Source organism: Leptonychotes weddellii, chromosome 14 (assembly GCF_054177405.1).
Source record: "Leptonychotes weddellii isolate Sample4059 chromosome 14, ASM5417740v2, whole genome shotgun sequence".
NCBI lineage: Eukaryota > Metazoa > Chordata > Mammalia > Carnivora > Phocidae > Leptonychotes > Leptonychotes weddellii.
The window spans coordinates 33,638,815-33,657,734 of NC_138382.1; the positions used below are offsets into that span (position 1 = coordinate 33,638,815).

An 18,920-nucleotide genomic window follows, 5' to 3' on the forward strand; every position below is an offset into this window, starting at 1 on the left:
AAAAAAAAAAAAAGATTTTATTTATTTATTTGACAGAGAGAGACACAGCGAGAGAGGGAACACAAGCATGGGGAGTGGGAGAGGGAGAAGCAGGTTTCCCGTGGAGCAGGGAGCCCGATGTGGGGCTTGATCCCAGGACTCTGGGATCATGACCTGAGCCGAAGGCAGACACTTAACGACTGAGCCACCCAGGCGCCCCTCCTTCTTGAAACTTTTGGTCTTGGTCTCTAGATCCGTAGGTTTACTCTGCCCTTACCCCAAGGTGATGTTCCCGTGTGTGGTGGCGCAGAGACAGACAAAAGGGGGCTGCCTCCTGAGGTGAGACCAATCAGATGCCCATCTGACCATGTCCCGAAGGAGCTTAGGTGAGGCTTAGCCATAGTGGTCTCAGTGTTGTGACTTGCGATCGGAAACTATTCCGATGCCGCCATACACTGTATGCTGTTCACCACGGAATCGCGGATGGGACCACTCAGACTCCGTAGGCTTCTGGGGGCCTTAAGGGTGCCCACCCGTGGGGTCACAGAATCAGTCCGCTTGAGCAAGCCAGGTCAGACTGCACATTCACACTCCAGAAGTTATTACATTCCCTCCCTGGAAATCCCTACCTGTGAGACCTCTAAGAGGTCTCTGGGAGGTGATCGGGCTCCCCTTCCACCCCAGTGGGGGTGGGCCTATCTGGGTCCTGGGGCCCCAGGCCTTACCGGAATCCGATGTTGGGACCAGGTCCTCGCCTGCCTAGTCTCCTCAAGTCAGGTGGGAACAGCGGAGCGGGGCTGGCCCGAGGCGACTGGGGTGGGAGACTGCTGAAAATTAGGCAGGGCGCGCCTTCTCCGTTACGATCCCTTGTTCTGTCACTGCCCTGCCATTGCCCCAAACCGGTGGCAGCAATGGGCCAGTGCGGTTGGGTTTCCCGGTCAGGGAACCAAATGTTATGGAACCTGGACTGGATTGCCAGATGGAAGAACCAAGCGGCACTCGGAGATCTTGGAGGAAAGAAGGTTTATTTAATGCTGGCGGACTCAGAGGAGAGTGGTCTCCAAAGGTCTGAGCCCTGAGCACAAACAAAGGGGGTAAATTATACACTTCTACTTCTACATACTTGGCACTTCTGGCACGTGCACGAAGCAGGGCAGGGAGAAGAACCCGGAAGAGCCCCGGGGCAGGGGCTGGGACTCCCTCGCTGGCTCGGTCGGCCATCTTAGGACACAGATTTTCCTTCTCAGGACCATGACTTGAGCGGAAGGCAGACACTTAACGACTGAGCCCCCCCGATGCCCCTGCTCATTCCCATTTCTGTGTGGTCATTACTTTGGCCTTCTCTCATCTCTGTGGCTCTAGTTGTTCTAACTTTGCTCCCCAACCATAGTTCACAATTTTGGGTTTTAGCTCCTGTTCCAACTGCTCTTTTACTTGGAGTTTATATTCCAAGAATTGCCGTTGCTCCTCTTTTTTGTACCCTTGATATCTGCCTTTGGATGAGGTGCCTGCTTTGGTTGATTCACCACTGGTGTGAAAAATAGAAAACTCTGAGTCTGTAATATAAAACTGAGCCATTTCAGAGAGCGCAACCCAAAGCGTGGTTTACAAAGAATTAAGTACAGAAATTGAAAGTGTTTAGAAACTTTTATAATCATGTAACAGAGTAATTTTCTGTTCGTTAAATCTAGTAATAAAACACTTGGGGTTATGTTTTATCTCTTTTTAAAATTTCTTGTTAAAAAAATTCTTGTTTAGTCATTTTAAAGACAGTTATTTTAGTCATTTTAAATATATTTTACAAAGGCAGCATTTGTTGGGGGAATAGCCCTTGCTCATATTTAGTTTGAGAATAACTGATCTAGACAGTCTTTTCAGCAAGGATGTGTGGGTGGGGCAAGGACGATGACTAACACGTACTTCACCTATAAATAGGATTTGCTATAGAAGCATTTTCCACCTATCTTTAGAAGCTACCTTAAATCCTTTCTGGAGCCAGGTATGAAATAAGTGAATAAAATATAAACTTCTGACTTCACTAAAAATGTTTTCACTTTTGGATGGAACATCTTACCACACAAATATCTGTCATAATTTTTTTTTTAAGATTTTATTTATTTGTTAGAGAGAGCGAGTGAGCGAGAGAGAGCACAAGCAAGGGGAGCGGCAGGCAGAGGGAGAAGCAGGCTCCCTGCTGAGCAAGGAGCCTGATGTGGGACTTGATCCCAGGACCCTGGGATCATGTCTTTTCATGATTTTTAATGACTAAATTGCTCTTTAGAATTCTAGAATTCTAGAATCTGGCTAAATGAAGTTAAACTTTGCTATTTACCACTAATTTACTTTCTGTTTCTATAGATTTGCCTTTTCTGAACAATTCATACAAATGGAATCATACAATATGTGGTCTTTTGTGTCTGGCTTCTTTCACTAGGCATGTTCTTCAGGTTTATCATGTTGTTAACAGGTATCAGTGCTGTTTCTTTTTTATTGCTGGATAGTATTCTATTGTATGGATATAGCACATTCTGGTTACCCACTCAGGAGCTGATGGACATTTAGGTTGTTTCCATTTTTTGGCTGTTATAAATAATGCTGCTCTGAGCATTTGTCTATGAGCCTTTGTGTGGAGATGATATTATTTCTCTTGGGTAGATTCTTAGGAGCCGCATTACTTCATTGTATAGTAAATTTATGTTACTTTTTTAAAGAAACTGCTAGGTTGTATTCTAAAGTGGCTGAACCATTTTACATTTCCACCAGCAATATACAAGGGTTTTAGTTTCTCCACATCCTTGCCAACACTTATTTTCTGATCTTTTAAAAAAAATTTATTTTAAGGGGTGTCTGGGTGGCTCAGTCATTAAGCATCTGCCTTCGGCTCAGGTCATGATCCCAGGGTCCTGGGATCGAGCCCTGGGGCTCCCTGCTCTGCAGGAATCCTGCTTCTCCCTCTCCCACTCCTCCTGCTTGTGTTCCCTCTCTCGCTGTCTCTCTCTCTTTCAAATAAATAAATAAAAATCTTTAAAAAAATTTATTTTAATTCCACTGTAGTTAATTAACATCATGTGCTATATGTTTCAGGTGTACAATCTAGTGATTGAATTTTTTTTGATTGACTTTTTTGATTATAACCATTCCAGTGAGTATGAAGCAGTATGTTGTAATTTTAATTTGTGTTTTCCTAATGAGTAATGATATTGAACATCTTTTATGTGATTTTTTTGCCATTTGTCTATCTTTATTGGTGAAAAGCCTATTCAGATCTTTTGCTCATTTTTAAATTAGTTGTCTTTTTGCTATTGAGCTTTAACCGTTCTTAAAATATATTTTGGATACAAGTCTTTTGTCTTTTATTAGATATATAATTTGCACATATTATCTCCTATTTGTTGGGCTGACTTCATATTCTTAATAATGTCTTTTGAAGTGCAAATGTTTTAAATTTTTATGAAGTCCAATTTTTTTCTTTTCTTTCTTTTTTTTTTTTTGGTAGGCTCCATGCCCAATGTGGGGCTTAAACTCATGACCCTGAGATCAAGAGTCACATGCTGTACTGACTGAGTCAGACAGGCGCCCCTCCAGTTCTTTTCCTTTATAGATTGTGCTTTTGGTTTCATATCTATGAAATATTTGCCTAACTTTAGGTCATGAAGATTTTTTTCCTGTTTTCTTTTAGAGGTTTTATAATTTCAGTTTTTTACATTTAGGTCTATGCTCCATTTAAACTTACTTTTTTTTTTTTTAGAGAGCGAGCATGGAGTGTGGGGGAGGGGCAGATGGAGAGGGAGAGAGAATCTTTTTGTTTTAAAGATCTATTTATTTTAGGGGCACCTGGGTGGGTCATTCAGTTAAGTGTCTGCCTTTGGCTCAGGTCATGATCCCAGAGTCCTGGGATCAAGCCCCACCTCGGGCTCCCTGCTCAGCAGGGAGTCTGTCTTCTCCCTTTGCCCATCCCCCGTGCTTGTACTTGCTCTCTCTTAAATAAATAAATAAATAAAATATTAAAAAAACCCATTTATTTATTTGAGAGAGAGAGAGCAAGCCTGCAAGTGAGCATGGGGGTGGCAGGGAGGAGAGGGACAGAGGGAAAAAATCTCAAGCATACTCCTTGCTGAGTGCGGAGCCCCATGCCAGTCTTGATCTCATGACCCTGAGATCGTGACCTGAGCCGAAATCAAGAGTCTGGTGGGTAACTGACTGAGCCACCCAGGTGCCCCTTAAGTTACTTTTTATGTATGGTGTGAGGTAAGGGTCTAAATTAATGTTTTTATCCAGTTGTTATCAGCACCATTGATAAGATAGTTGATAAGACTATTTTTTCCCCACTGAATTGCTTTGACACCTTTTTTGAAAAATAATGGACCAAATATATATGTTTATTTCTAGAGTCTCAATTATGGTACAGTGATCTACATGTCTTCTTAATTTAATTCTACACTATTTTGATTAGTGTAGTTTTTAAAAAAAAATTATTTATTTATTTATTTATTTGAAAGAGAGAGAGAGTGCTCTCCAGAGCATGAGTGGGGAGAGGGGCAGAGGGGGAGGGAGAGGGAGAGAGAGAATCCCAAGCCAACTCTGCGCTGAGTATGGAGCCCAGTGTGGGGCTCAATCCCATGACCCTGAGATCGTGACCTGAGTGGAAACCAAGAGTCAGACACTTAATCAACTGAGCCACCCAGTTGCCCTGATTACTGTAGCTTTATAGTAAATTTTGAAAATAGGAAGTGAAAGTTCTCCCATTTCTTCTTTTACAAGATTGTTTTGGTTATTTGGAGCCCTCTGCTTTTCCATATAAATTTTAGGCTCAGCCTATCAATTTCTGCAAAAATCCTGCTGAGATTATGGTAGGGATTATGTTGAATCTGTAGATCAGTTTGAAGATAATTGCCACCTTAATAATATTGACTCTTCCTGTTGGAGGGGGAGACGAACCATGAGAGACGATGGACTCTGAAAAACAAACTGAGGGTTCTAGAGGGGAGGGGGGTGGGAAGGTTGGGTTAGCCTGGTGATGGGTATTAAAGAGGGCACGTTCTGCATGGAGCACTGGGTGTTATACACAAACAATAGATCATGGAACACTACATCAAAAACTAATGATGTAATGTATGGTGATTAACATAACAATAAAAAATTTAAAAAAACCCCCAAAACAAAAAAAATAATTTTGACTCTTCCAATACATGAATGTGAATGTGGAATGTCTTTTCATTTATTTAGCTCTTTAATTTCTTTCTACAATAATTTTTATTTTTCCTAAATCTATTTTTTTGATGCTATCATAGATGGAATTATTTTTCTAAATTTCATTTTTGGATTATTCATTGTTAGTATATAGAAATGTAATTGATTTTTGTATATTGATCTTATATTCTGTGACCTTGCTAAAATTGTTTTTTTAGTTCCAGGTTTTTTGTTTCTTAATGAATTTCTTAGGATATTTTTACAGGATCATGTCCTTCGCAATTAAGGACAGTTTTACTTCTGGGGTGCCTGGCTGACTCAGTTGGTAGAACATGGGGTCGTGAGTTTAAGCCCCACGTTGGGCATAGAGCTTACTTAAAAAAAAAAAGGATAGTTTTATTTCTTTCCTTCTAATATATATGCCCTTTCTTTCTTTCCTTTCTTTCTCCTCCAGTACAGTCTCAAATAGAAGTGGACATGTTTGTTTTGTTCCCAGTCTTAGGGGAAGCTTTCAGTCTTTCACCAATAATTATGCCAGCTGTAGGTTTTTCATAGATGCTTTTTACCAGATTGAGTAAATTTCCTTGTATTCCTTGTTCGTTGCATTGGTTGTTTTGTTTTTTTTTTTTTAATCGTGAATAGGTGTTGAATTTTGTCAAATGCTTTTTCTGTATCTATTGAAATGATTATGTAATTTTTATTTTAGTAAAATGGTATATTACATCAATTGATTTTTGGACATTAAGTTAATTTTTTATTTTTGGGATAAATCCCACTTGGTCATGTTGTGTAATCCTTTTAAGATGTTGCTGGATTTGGTTTGCTAATATTTTGTTGAGGAATTTTTTGCATTTCTGTTCATGAGGGATATTGATCTATAGTTTTCCTTTCTTGTGATATCTGATTCACTTTGATTTTAGGTAATCATAGAATGAGCTGGGAAGTGTTTCCACCTTCTCTAAAGTGAGGATTGATATTATTTCTTTTTAAAATATTTGGCAGAATTTACTAGGGAAGCCATCTGGACTTGAGCTTTCTTTGTGTTTAGATTTTTAAAATTATTAATTCAATATTTTTAACTGTTATGGGTCTATTCAGATTTGTTTCTTTTGGGGTTAGCTTTTTTTTTTTTTAGGATTTTATTTATTTGACGGAGCGAGAGAGAGAGTGAGAGAGGGAACACAGGCAGGGGGAGTGGGAGCAGGAGAAGCAGGCTTCCCGCGGAGCCGGGAGCCTGATGCGGGGCTTGATCCCAGGACCCTGGGATCATGACCTGAGCTGAAGGCAGATGCTTAACAACTGAGCCACCCAGGTTCCCCTGGGGTTAGTTTTGATAATGTCAGTTTTTCTAGGAATTTGTCCATTTGATCTACATTGTCTAACTTGTTGGCATAAAGTTGTTCATAGTGTTTATTATAGTCCTTCTAGGTTGGTAGTATCATTCCCTCTCTCGTTCTTTATTTTTATAATTTGAATCTTCTTTTTTTTTGGTCAGTCTAGCCAAAGGTTTAGCAAGTTTGTTGATCCTTTTAAAGAAGCAAATTTTGGTTTCATTGATTCTCCGTGTTGTTTTATTTTAGTCTTATTAAAAAAAATTAAAGTTACATATGTACGTTATTTAAAGAATCTCATGTTCTCCAAGGCTTACTCACTGCTATTAGGAAAAATAGCAGTACCAATTTGCTTGTGACAAATCACCCTCTTGATCTCTAGGAACAATCATTTTCAACTCTGAGATGATTTTTATTTAAAAAAATTTTTAATTTGATTTTATTTAAAATCTTGTATTTTTTGTATTGAAGTATAGTTGACACACAATGAGACATTAATTTCAGTACAAGATAGTGACTCAACAAGTCTGTGTTGTGCTGTGCTCACGAAAAGTGTGGCTGCCGTCTGGCACCATACTCTGTGACGGGGCCAACCAAGCTCATCTCTGTATCGTTCCAATTTCAGTATATGTGCTGCCAAAGCCCGCACTGTCACCATACTCTGAAAGGATTTTTAAAATCTAAAGCTCTTAAATTTTTTTTTTTTTAAAGATTTTATTTATTTATTTGAGAGAGAGAGAATGAGAGAGAACACATGAGAGGGGATAGGGTCAGAGGGCAAAGCAGACTCCCTGCCGAGCAGGGAGCCCGATGCGGGACTCGATCCAGGGACCCCAGGATCATGACCTGAGCCGAAGGCAGTCGCTTAACCAACTGAGCCACCCAGGCACCCTTAAATTTTTTTTTTTATATTGCTATTTGAGTTTTCAGGTTTAGCTGTTATCTACTGACTGCCCACACTACAAAAGATCATAATTTAGTTTTCATGCATGCTTCCCTCCTTTTTCTGTCCTCTCTATATTTAGTTTTCCATGCTTACATTATTGTAATTTTGAAAATTTCCAGTTGAGCCATGTGGTTTTTTTCTGTCTTTTACATTGTTTTCTTTGGATTTGATAATTGTTTCATTGATTGTTTAGTTTGCTTAATTTCTTCTTTTTTTTTTTTTTAAAGATTTTATTTATTTATTTAAGAGAGAGAATGAGAGACAGAGAGCACGAGAGGGAAGAGGGTCAGAGGGAGAAGCAGACCCCCCGCTGAGCAGGGAGCCCGATGCGGGACTCGATCCCGGGACTCCAGGATCATGACCTGAGCTGAAGGCAGCTGCTTAACCAACTGAGCCACTCAGGCGCCCCAAGTTTGCTTAATTTCTATGAATTTATCATGAATTCAGCTTTATACTCCAACCAAGTGGCATAAATCTCTCAATATGTTCAGATAGTTGAAGTATTCTGGGTTTATCATTAATTGTAATTCCAGTACAGTTAACATACAGTGTTATATTAGTTTCAGATGTACAATATAGTGATTCAGCAATTCCATACATTACTTAGTGCTTGTCAAGACACAAGAAGTGTATTCTTAATCCCCTTCACGAATTTCACTCCTCCCCCTGAAGCATTCTGTTGTCTTCTGTTTCCATCTTCTTCAAGAAGTCACTCCTGGAGGCTTTGGCCAGTCCAGTAGTCCAGCAGGGACAGATTGCCCTTTAGGTGCTGTGCTTTCATCTCAGGGACACGATCGTCACCTGCTGTTCCTTTCTTCATGATCCTGGAAATCCCATCGCTGTTTTTTTCTGTTTTGAATACCCTACTTTTGGGATCCCATGTCTTTCTCTTTCTCAGTTTAGGTCCTCTTGAGAAAGTTCATGGGAGGTAAATGTTTTGGTGCCTTGTTGATCTGAAATAGTCTTTCTCATTCCCTTGTAACTTGTTGGGCATAACATTCCAAGTGGAAAATTATTTTCCCTTGGAATTTTTTCAGGCATCCAGGAGATTTTTTTTTTTTTACATTTACTTAATTAGCTTTTCATTCCTTAGTTTGTGTTTTGATTTCCAAGAGTTCCTTTTTTTTTTTGTTCTCTGAATATTTCATTTTTTATCACATTCAGTTTTTGTTTCCTGGATGTTATTTCTTCTCTTATATTTCTGAAGGTATTTTTCCCCCCCCTTTTTAAAGTTCCCTTTTACCTGCATAATCTTTGAGGGTTCTTCCTCTCTGTCCCCTGATTTGGTCTCTGTCTTTCTAACTCTTGCTTCCTAACTTCTGGTGATCCTTAGCTGACTGTTCTCATTTAGCTGATTGGAAGCTCAGTGTGTAAGGCTTTGTTTTTATGGCATTCTCTATAGGGTGATGTGGTTAAGGTGTTTGTTGGAGAACCCCTAGCATCAGCATCTTTAGGTCTTTTTCACCTTGTTGGTTTTTCACCTTCCATTCTCTGCTCGGCTGCCATTGTTCTGGCACACAAGATGTTGTAGAAGACCAGGGCTCTCACTTATTACATAATTTTTAACTTGAGTCTCCTATTTTTGGTATGGGGTCTTATACCATTTGTATCTGATGTCTCTAATCCACAGATCTTCTGTTTTATCCTCTCCAGGGAATAAACCCTTACCTAGTGTTCTGCCAGAGTGAGAGAGAGGTTGGTGCCCAGTTGTGTGATGTATAGGGTAGAGGATCTGAGAATCTCATTTCTTTGGCAGACTTTCAATCAATTAGCTTGTTTTCTGCTCTACTTTTACCGTGTTTTCAAAGCTGTTGTCAATTAATTGAGCTTTTGGGTGTAAATCAGGTTGCTTTCCCCATTTTTGCCGTTAAATTCAGTTCTCTTATGTAAATCAATTACCACTTATCCACCTGGTTTCCAACTTCTAATATTTTATTGCTATTGCTCATCTCTGTGCTCTTTCTCCTTGTGGATTTTTATCTCTAAATTCTCTTTGCTGATACTTTCATTAAATTTTTAATTTTGGGGAGAGAGTGCTTTAGTCTGCTTTTTTTTTTTTTTTTTTAAGATTTATTTGTTTTAGAGAGAGAGGGAGAGTGAGAGCAGGGGGTGGGGCAGAGGGAGAGTGTAACCCAAGCAGACTCTGCGCCCAGCGTGGAGCCCATCGTGGAGCTCAATCTCATGATGCCGAGATCACACCTGAGCTGAAACCAAGAGTCGGAAGTTCAACCTACTGCGCCACCCAGGCGCCCCTAGTCTGCTCTTTTTAATTCTCAATCTATATTCTGTCACTCATGATTTTTACTTTTGTAATATGTATTTATTACATTTGCAATAAATAAAACATAGTACTTAAAAGGTAAAAAGAACTCAATATTTTCCAAAACTATGCAGTCTGTGGCTCAGTCGGCTAAGCATCTGCCTTTGGCTCAGGTCAGGCTCGGGTCATGATCCCAGGCTCCTGGGATCGAGACTGGAGTCCGGCTCCCTGCTCAGTGGGAACCCTGCTTCTCCCTCTCCTCCTCGTTTGTGCTCTCTCTCACTATCTCTGTCTCTCTCTCAAATAAGTAAATAAAATCTTAAAAACAAAACAACTACACAGCTTGTGATAGGATCATTCTTTAAGTACCATCTTGAAAGGGTAGTTCGTTTCTAGTCATACCCTACTTTGTATTTCTACCTAGCTTTTGCAATCGACATCTTTTACTAGATTTTAAGTTTCTTTAGGGCAAAGACCATATCATGTTCCTTGTGATTTCTGAAAAATAAGTTATTAGAAATACCAGAAATAGACTTAGTGAAAATTTTATTTTATTATCTCATTTTATAGGTTGAAGAATGCCTCATCTGATGAAAAACAAATGTTTAAAAGTGAGACAGACTTGGACATTACTGCTGATCTCAGAAAGAAACTCCATCGGGCTAAGAAAGAAAAATTAGAAATAACAACTAAGCACAATGCAGAGGTAGAATTTTTTTCTCTCAAATAATGTTAAAAGTAGAATTTGGTTATTTTAGATTCATTTCATATTTCAGACTCCATGTTTAACATCACCATGATATTCTTGAACTTGAAAAGGAAATTATAGGGAGTGCCTGGGTGGCTCAGTCATTAAGTGTCTGCCTTAGGCTCAGGTCATGATCCCAGGGTCCTGGGTTCTAGTCCCACATCGGGCTCCCTGCTTCTCCCTCTCCCACTCCCCCTGCTTGTGTTCCCTCTCTTTGTCAAAATAAATAAATAAATAAATAAAATCTTAAAAAAAAGAAATTATAATAAAGAAAATAGTTTTTTTTTTAATATAGTGGAACTGTATAGGAGTGTTAAGTAGAAGTTTAATGAATTATGATATTTGTATGTTGTCTTAAATTTATTTTAATTAACGGGTTAAACTTGATAAAAAAGTAACTGATGAATGCCTTTAGTGACTAAAGGATTTGTAAATTAGACATTTTTGAAATTTTAATTTAGGTTCTTTATGGCTCGATCATGGAACAATCTTAAGTAGATCTGAGTATAGAATTTTTTTTTTTTTTTAAGATTTTATTTATTAATTTGAGAGAGAGAGAATGAGAGAGAGCACATGAGAAGGGGGAGTGTCAGAGGCAGAAGCAGGCTCCCTGCCGAGCAGGGAGCCCGATGCGGGACTCGATCCCGGGACTCCAGGATCATGACCTGAGCCGAAGGCAGTTGCTTAACCAACTGAGCCACCCAGGCGCCCTGAGTATAGAATTTTAAAAAAAGATTTATTTATTTTAGAGAGACAAAGAGAATGAGCGCACGTGTGTGAGTAGGGGGAGAGGCAGAGGGAGAGAGACAGAATCCCCACGCAGACTTCCTGATGAGCCAGGAGCCTAATGAGGGGCTCGATCCCAGAACACTGAGATTATGACCTGAACTGAAATCAAGAGTCGGTCACTCAGTCTACTGAGCCACCCAGGCGCCCCTGAGTATGGAATTTTTAGTCATAGTGTAATTCATAAATTATCCTAGTTTCTCTTTGTTTTGTTATATCATTATATCTTTTATATGTATATGTATAAATATATATATTTCCTGGTATGTGTATATATTCCAAGGGTAGTAGCTCTCTTTTCCTCTAAGATAATTCATGAATTATATGTTTATATCACTTCTGTCGGTTGTGTTTTTTCTGTTTTCTCTTTTTCCTCTGTTTAAATTTTACTTACTCTTTAAGTTCAGCTTAGGCAGCCTGGTGTGGTGGGAAGAATATCAGGTCACACAAATCTGGACTCATTCATGGCTCTTCCATTTACAAGATAATGTGACCTTGGGCAAGTTATTTATCCTGTACATCATTGTTTTCTCACTGTGAAATGCTGGTCCCAAAGGGTTGTTGTGATGATTAAGGGAAATAAAATTTGTAAAGTGCCTGCGCTCTATAGTAGTGGCTGTAATTTATTGACATTTAAGCATAAACAGTGTTTTTACCTTCCTTTTTTTGCTGAATTCTGATGCTCTCCTGTCAGGAAACCTTTTAAAGCCCCCCTAGGTGAAACGAATGACTCCTTTCTTTGCTCTCCTACAACATGGTGCTCTTACAGTTATTTCAGAGCCAAAACATTTATTTCATGCTTACCTGCTCTTCATTAGTCCATAAGCTTCCTGAGAGATGAAAGCTACAACCATGCTTTGTCCCTGTATCTCTCATGGTTCTTCCTGGCACATAGTAGGTCCTCAGTGGCTGTGTGTTGAATAAAAAAAATGACTTTTTTTCAGATTGCCTAAGGAACAGGAGCTTCTGATTAAAACAGCAAGCAATGAATATATGACCGTTTTATTTGTACTTTTAGTGGCAGTTGAGATAATTTAAAGGGTAATTGCAGTAATTGCTTTTATTGACATTGTAATATTACATACTGAATGTAAAGTGATATTTGTTAAATGTATGTTAATTGTTTATAATCTCCAAAACTTATTTTTTCAAACCAAATATGCATTTTACTTGGGAGTAATTGTGTTGTGATAATCATTCTTCTATATTCTTTTTTTTTTTTTTTAAAGATTTTATTTATTTGACAGAGAGAGCCACAGCAAGAGAGGGAACACAAGCAGGGGGAGCAGGAGAGGAAGAAGCAGGCTCCCCGCAGAGCAGGGAGCCCGATGTAGGGCTCGATCCCAGGACCCTGAGATCATGACCTGAGCCGAAGGCAGACGCTTAACGACTGAGCCACCCAGGCGCCCCCATTCTTCTATATTCTTTCACATATATTTGCATTTGTCATCAGAGTTCTTTTTTTTTTTTTTAAAGATTTTATTTATTTGACAGAGAGTGAGAGACAGAGAGAGAGCACAAGCAGGGGGAACAGCAGAAGGAGAGGGAGAAGCTGGCTCCCCGCTCAGCGGGGAGCCTGATGCGGGGCTCGATCCCAGGACCCTGGGATCATGACCTGAGCAGAAGGCAGACGCCCAACGACTGAGCCACCCAGGCGCCACTGTCATCAGAGTTCTTAGACCACACTATTCTCTCTTGTTTGATCAAGATGTTTTGTTATATGTGTTCACATTAAAGAGATAGGAAATTATTTCAGGGAAGAATGATAATTTTCTTGCAATAGGCTGTTATAATTGGTTCAACTCCAGTTTCATATTACTATTCACTCTTACTGTTTCAGTTATTTGTTTAGATGATTTTACTTGTATTATATACTAATTTTTTTAGTCATATAATTTCTAAATATGCCCACTATAAAGCAGAGCAGAGAGGAATGAAACTATCTAAAAACTAAAGCCATATATTTGCTTTATTAGATACTTCTAATGCTAATACATATCATATGGGTGATTGGCATAAAATATCTTTAAAATCTGGGGTGCCTGGTTGGCTCAGTCAGTACAGCATGTGACTCTTTTTTTTTTTTTTAAAGATTTTTATTTATTTATTTGACAGCGAGAGAGATAGCAAGAGAGCGAACACAAGCAAAGGGACTGTGAGAGGGGAAGCAGGCTTCTCGCTGAGCAGGGAGCCGGATGCGGGCTCGATCCCAGGACCCTGGGATCATGACCTGAGCTGAAGGCAGACGCTTTAACGACTGAGCCACCCAGGCGCCCCGAGCATGTGACTCTTGATTTTGGAGTTGTGAGTTCGAGCCCCACCTTGGGTGTAGAGAGTACTTAAAAATAAAATATTAAATAAAATAAAATCTGTGTCCATTGGTGGATGAATGGATACAAAAAATATAGTGTGTTTGTATACACACACACACACACACAAAATGGACTATTTTTCAGCCTATAAAAAGAATGAAATCTTACCATTTGTGACAACATGGATGGGCTTTGAGGGCATTATGCTAAGTGAAATAAGTCAGACAGAGAAAGACAAATACAGTATGATCTCATATGTGGAATCTAAAAACAAAAATCCTAAAACCAAGCTCATAGATACAGAGAACAAATTGGTGGTTGTCAGAGGTTAGGGGTAGGGGTAGGCAAAATGGGTGAAAGAGGTCAAAAGGTATAAACTTCCAGTTATAAAATAAACAGGTCATGGGGTTGTAATATACAGCATGGTGATTAGAGTTAATAATACTATACCATATATTTGAAAGTTGCTAAGAGAGTAGATCTTAAAAGTTCTCATCACATGGGCACCTGGGTGGCTCAGTTGGTTAAGCGACTGCCTTCTGCTCAGGTCATGATCCTGGAGTCCCTGGATCCAGTCCCGCATCGGGCTCCCTGCTCGGCAGGGAGTCTGCTTCTCCCTCTGACCCTCCCCCATCTCATGTGCTCTCTCTCATTCTCTCTCTCTCAAATAAATAAATAAAATCTTAAAAAAAAAGTTCTCATCACAAGAAAAAAATTTGTAATTATGTATGGTGACAGATGTTAACTAGACTTATTGTGGTGATCATTTTGTGATATATACAAAATATGAAATGTTGGGCACCAGAAACTAATATGTCAGTTATATCTCAATAAAAAATAAATACCTTTAAAATCTCTAGGAATTTTATTGTTGTGGGTTCTTGGATAAATTGTTTAATTTTTCTGAGCCTCAATTTTCTTTGATAGGTTTAGAAATAGAAGATTACTTTTGAGATTTATTAGTAGGCATAGGGTATGGAGAGAGGAGTTGCTTATAAGACTCTGCTTCTAGATGAGACTAAGTTGCACTGATGTGGATGATTGGGATGGGACAAAGCCACAGGATTTTCAGTGTTGCAGTGGTCGTTAGAATCATTTGAACATGGTAATAGAGATGTGTGAAATAGGACATGAGAACATGAAGCTATTCATATATTTCCTTGGCCCAGACAGTGATGATAGAACAGGAAAATCTTCTAGAGAAATGAGGATGGAAGAGGGTAAAGAAGAGCAGTATAGCTTTCTTTAGCCAAAAGATACTGGAAACTTAGGACCAAGTAGTAGACTTTTTAGGCTTCAGGACCTGATGATGTTGTTTGACTGATCTAGCCAAACAACCCTCAGTTTGTTTCCTATAGTTAAGAGTCTCTTATGGTTTGTCTCCCTCTCTGATTTTATCTTATTTTATTTTCTCTCCCTTCCCCTATGATCCTCTGTTTTGTTTCTTAAGCTGGAATCCTTAGAAACAGAGACACCAAGGAATCCATATACTTAGATGTGGAAAAATTATATTTTATGTTTATTAACCTCTAACTCATTAAGCATTTCTTTCAGTTATGAAAGGCTTGACCCAGTTGGCCCTCCTTTAACAAGCCATCATAGTATTAGCAGTACTTTTGACTTTATATTCAGTAGAAATCACATATACACAATTCAGTTATTGCAAGCTTCAAAATATTGTTTATATCTGTCACTACCTTGAAATTACACTGGTTGTGAGACCTGTACGTAGAGCTTGTTATTTAGTGGCTTATTAAAGAAGTACATTATGGCATCACAGATTTGCTTTTATTTTACATATTTGTTTTTATACTTTGATTTTTTTTTATTCTGAGAAGGCTTTGCCAAATTGCAGGGAGGGTCATGGCATAAAAATGGTGAAAAACCTTTCTCTGACAGGCTGAGGCATGCTGTAGAGGATATGAAGGAAGATATGGAGGATGCCACAGAGAGGAGGAGGTTCGAAGATAGCTGGTTGAGCATAAGATGTTAAAGAATGCAGACCTGTTTTCAAGGAGGGAGATCCCACTTTGCTACTGTCGCGTGTGTTGAACCCTTAAGTGAGAAAACAAACTCATGAGCAGAGGCTAGGTTTCTATCAGCTGTGTGGGTAGCTTGAGAAATCAAATATGGTCCAGTCAGGAAAAAAGAGGGACATTAATAGAGGGAATTGGTTGTACAAGTGATGGAAGACCTAGGAATCCAAATAGAGAATGGTGAGGTCACCCTAGAGATTAGTAATAGCAGGAAGCCACCACCGCCTATAGGCCAGAGGGCCAATGGGAAGAGATGATGTGACCAGAGTCCTGCAGTTGGGGCTGTTTGGGGGGAGGTAGAGCCATGGTAAGGGCTGTTCAGTGTTGAGATGTTGGAGGAAAAGAAGCGGGGTTGGACCTTGAAAGAGATGCAGCTATTGCCAGAGACATTGCTAGAAGTCGAGCCATTTGGCGGTGGAGCATGGGAATTGTATAATAGAGTAGAGCAGATGAAGGGTGTTGGGGAATGGACCTGAGATCAATGGGCAAATGATTGGCAGTCCACATCTTATTATCTATCACCCCTGTGCTCATATGTCACTCCTATACAGTAATATCTTGTTTCTGAGTAACATTGTAGGTTGCAACTCAAATATCCTCTATACGAAGGTGCTCCCACCCTTGCCAAAATGGGGGACACAAAGGCTTATTTATCCTTGCATCCATCTCACAGATGATACACGTCCTATCAGGTCTTTATAATTTGGTACCTCATGAATTTAATTGAAAATTTACTATTACCAACATTCTTCATATGACGCCAGAGGGGAGGAGCCAAAAATACCCCCACTAATATATACATATAACAGATATGCAAAGGGCAGCTGCAGTTCTTAGTCTTAGAGATGGTCCTAAGGTTACAATGATAGAAAGGTAGGACTTTATATTTCAGAGGCTCAAGTTAGGATTTTGCTCATCAGATTTAGATCTTTTGTTTTTCTTATTGTTTGTTAATTTAGATCAAATAATGCTTTAGAACTGCTTTTTGAATATGGTAGGCATTAGCTACATGTGTCTTGAGCACTTGAAATGTGACTGGTCTGAATTAAGATGTATTGTAAATGTAAAATGCTGGATTTCAAAAACTTGGTACAAAAATGCAAAACATTTCACTAATAATTTTTCATATGATTACATGTTGACATAATGATAATCTTGGATATATTAGGTTAAATAAAAGACATTAAAATTAATTTCATGTATTTCTTACTTTTTAAAATGTTGCCACTAGAAAATTTAAAATTACACGAGACTTGTATTATACATCTATTGGACAGAGCTGCTTTAGAAGGCTGCCCGTCTCTTTAATTCCTATGTACAACATAATCAATTAGATGCCACCACAAATACCTGGGGTCAGAAGGCTAGGATTACTACTATAATCCTGCTGTCCATTGTAGTAACCGTTCTCACCTTGTTTCTCATGGTTAATTCCTACCACTTGGACTTCATCATGCTGGAATTCCATTATTTTAATTGAAATTGGGGAGTCCCTCTCAATCGTGATGTATCCACCATTATCTGCATCATCTACTATAATCTCTGGTATATGGAGATTAGCTACCAGAGCCTTCTAAGGATGCTTGTGCTGTCCACTCCAGTGTATTTTGTAACATTTTAATTAGGAAAGGAATATCCTTTGCACTCTTTTTTTTTTTGAGCTTTCAACTTTATTTTTTTAATTTAAATTCAATTAATTAACACATAATGTATTGTTACTTTCAGAGGTAGAGTTCAGTAATTCATCAGTTGCATATAACACCCGATGCTCATTACATCATGCACCCTTCTTAATGCCCATCACCCAGTTACTCCGTCTCCCCACCCACCTCCCCTCCAGCAACCCTCAGTTTGTTTCCTATAGTTAAGAGTCTCTTATGGTTTGTCTCCCTCTCTGATTTCATCTTATTTTATTTTCTCTCCCTTCCCCTATGATCCTCTGTTTTGTTTCTTAAATTCCACATGTGATTTCAATCATATGATAATTGTCTTTCTCTGCTTGACTTATTTCACTTAACATAGTACCCTCTAGTTCCATCCATGTTGTTGCAAATGGTAAGATTTCATTTTTTCTCATTGCTGAGTAATATTCCATTGTATATATATACATGGCATCTTCTTTATCCATTCATCTATCAGTGGACATCTGGGCTCTTTCCATAGTTTGGCTATTGTGGACATTGCTGCTATAAACACTGGGGAGCAGGTGCCCTTCAGGTAACTAAGTTTGTATCATTTTAGTTCCTCTGCATCTTGAAGAGGATGTAGTTAGGGAAAGGGGAGGTTTTTGGTTTGCTCACATTAAACCACACCCATCTCCTAAGTCTCCATATTATGTCAGGAAAGTACTGGCATTTTGACTTTATTAAGTGATTGTAGGCTGGTGTTGAATTCAACTTACAGCCACCCATCTTAGCAAACTGTTAGAACTAGCTTATTAAATCCAAACCAATCCTATGTATGTATGTTCTGCAGGTTTCTGCTAATATAAGATTAGCAAGATCTTGCATTTCTTTTGCTACATAAGCTATTTTCTCCTAGAGCAGACTATGCATTTCTCCTCCTACGGCATACTCAGATCTGAATTTAGCCATGGTGACAAAGAGTGGTGGACGTGTGCTTGCAAATCTTCTTGCAAGGCAACTGTCTCAGGCGTGCTCATTAGTTAAGTCTTTAAGCCAGGGAAGGCTAATTATCTCAGACAGGGAGGAGAAGCTGCTTTTGTTGGTAAGGGATGTTTAGAGGGGATTTGAAAGTTTATAATTTTCAGGTTTTTGTCTAATTCCAAAAGCCCTCATCCCATTTCCTACCTTCCTACTTAATGCCCAACTGATACGTACTATCTTAACATTAGAAACTTGGTGAGATTCTTCATTCAACTTGTAATGTAATTCTGCAGTCCCCATAACTAGATTTTCTGTCTGGTCTTTAGCCTTTTCAGCCGTGGAGCTATAAGAAATAAGAGATTCTTTTAAAGTAGCATAGAAACTCTGGCTTTCTGACTGTTTTGAACTGAGATTCTAAAGCTCTGAGATTTATCATTTTGTTTTTAAGATTTTATTTATTTATTTGAGAGAGAGAGAGAGAGGGTAGGGTGAGAAGCAGACTTCCCGCTGAGCAGGGAGCCCGATGTGGGGCTTGATCCCGGGATGTCCCGGGATCATGACTTGAGCCAAAGGCAGATGTTTAACTGACTGAGCCACTCAGGCGCCCCTGTCATTTTTTTTTTTTAAGATTTTATTTATTTATTTGACAGAGAGATAGCGAGAGCAGGAACACAAGCAGGGGGAGTGGGAGAGGGAGAAGCAGGCTTCCCGCCGAGCAGGGAGCCT

The 18,920-nt window shown here is 39.1% G+C and overlaps 1 protein-coding gene across 6 annotated transcripts in view; it reads left to right on the plus strand.

Annotated features, from left to right (window-relative positions):
* The window catches only part of CCDC171 (coiled-coil domain containing 171), a 299,195-nt gene that overhangs the window by 14,121 nt on the left and 266,154 nt on the right, over positions 1 to 18,920 (plus strand). For all 6 annotated transcript variants that reach the window (XM_081804103.1, XM_081804102.1, XM_081804104.1 and 3 more), the window contains one exon: positions 10,277 to 10,412. In XM_081804103.1, coding sequence (XP_081660229.1) covers positions 10,277 to 10,412 — 136 coding nt within the window. The remainder of the gene's footprint in view (positions 1 to 10,276; positions 10,413 to 18,920) is intronic.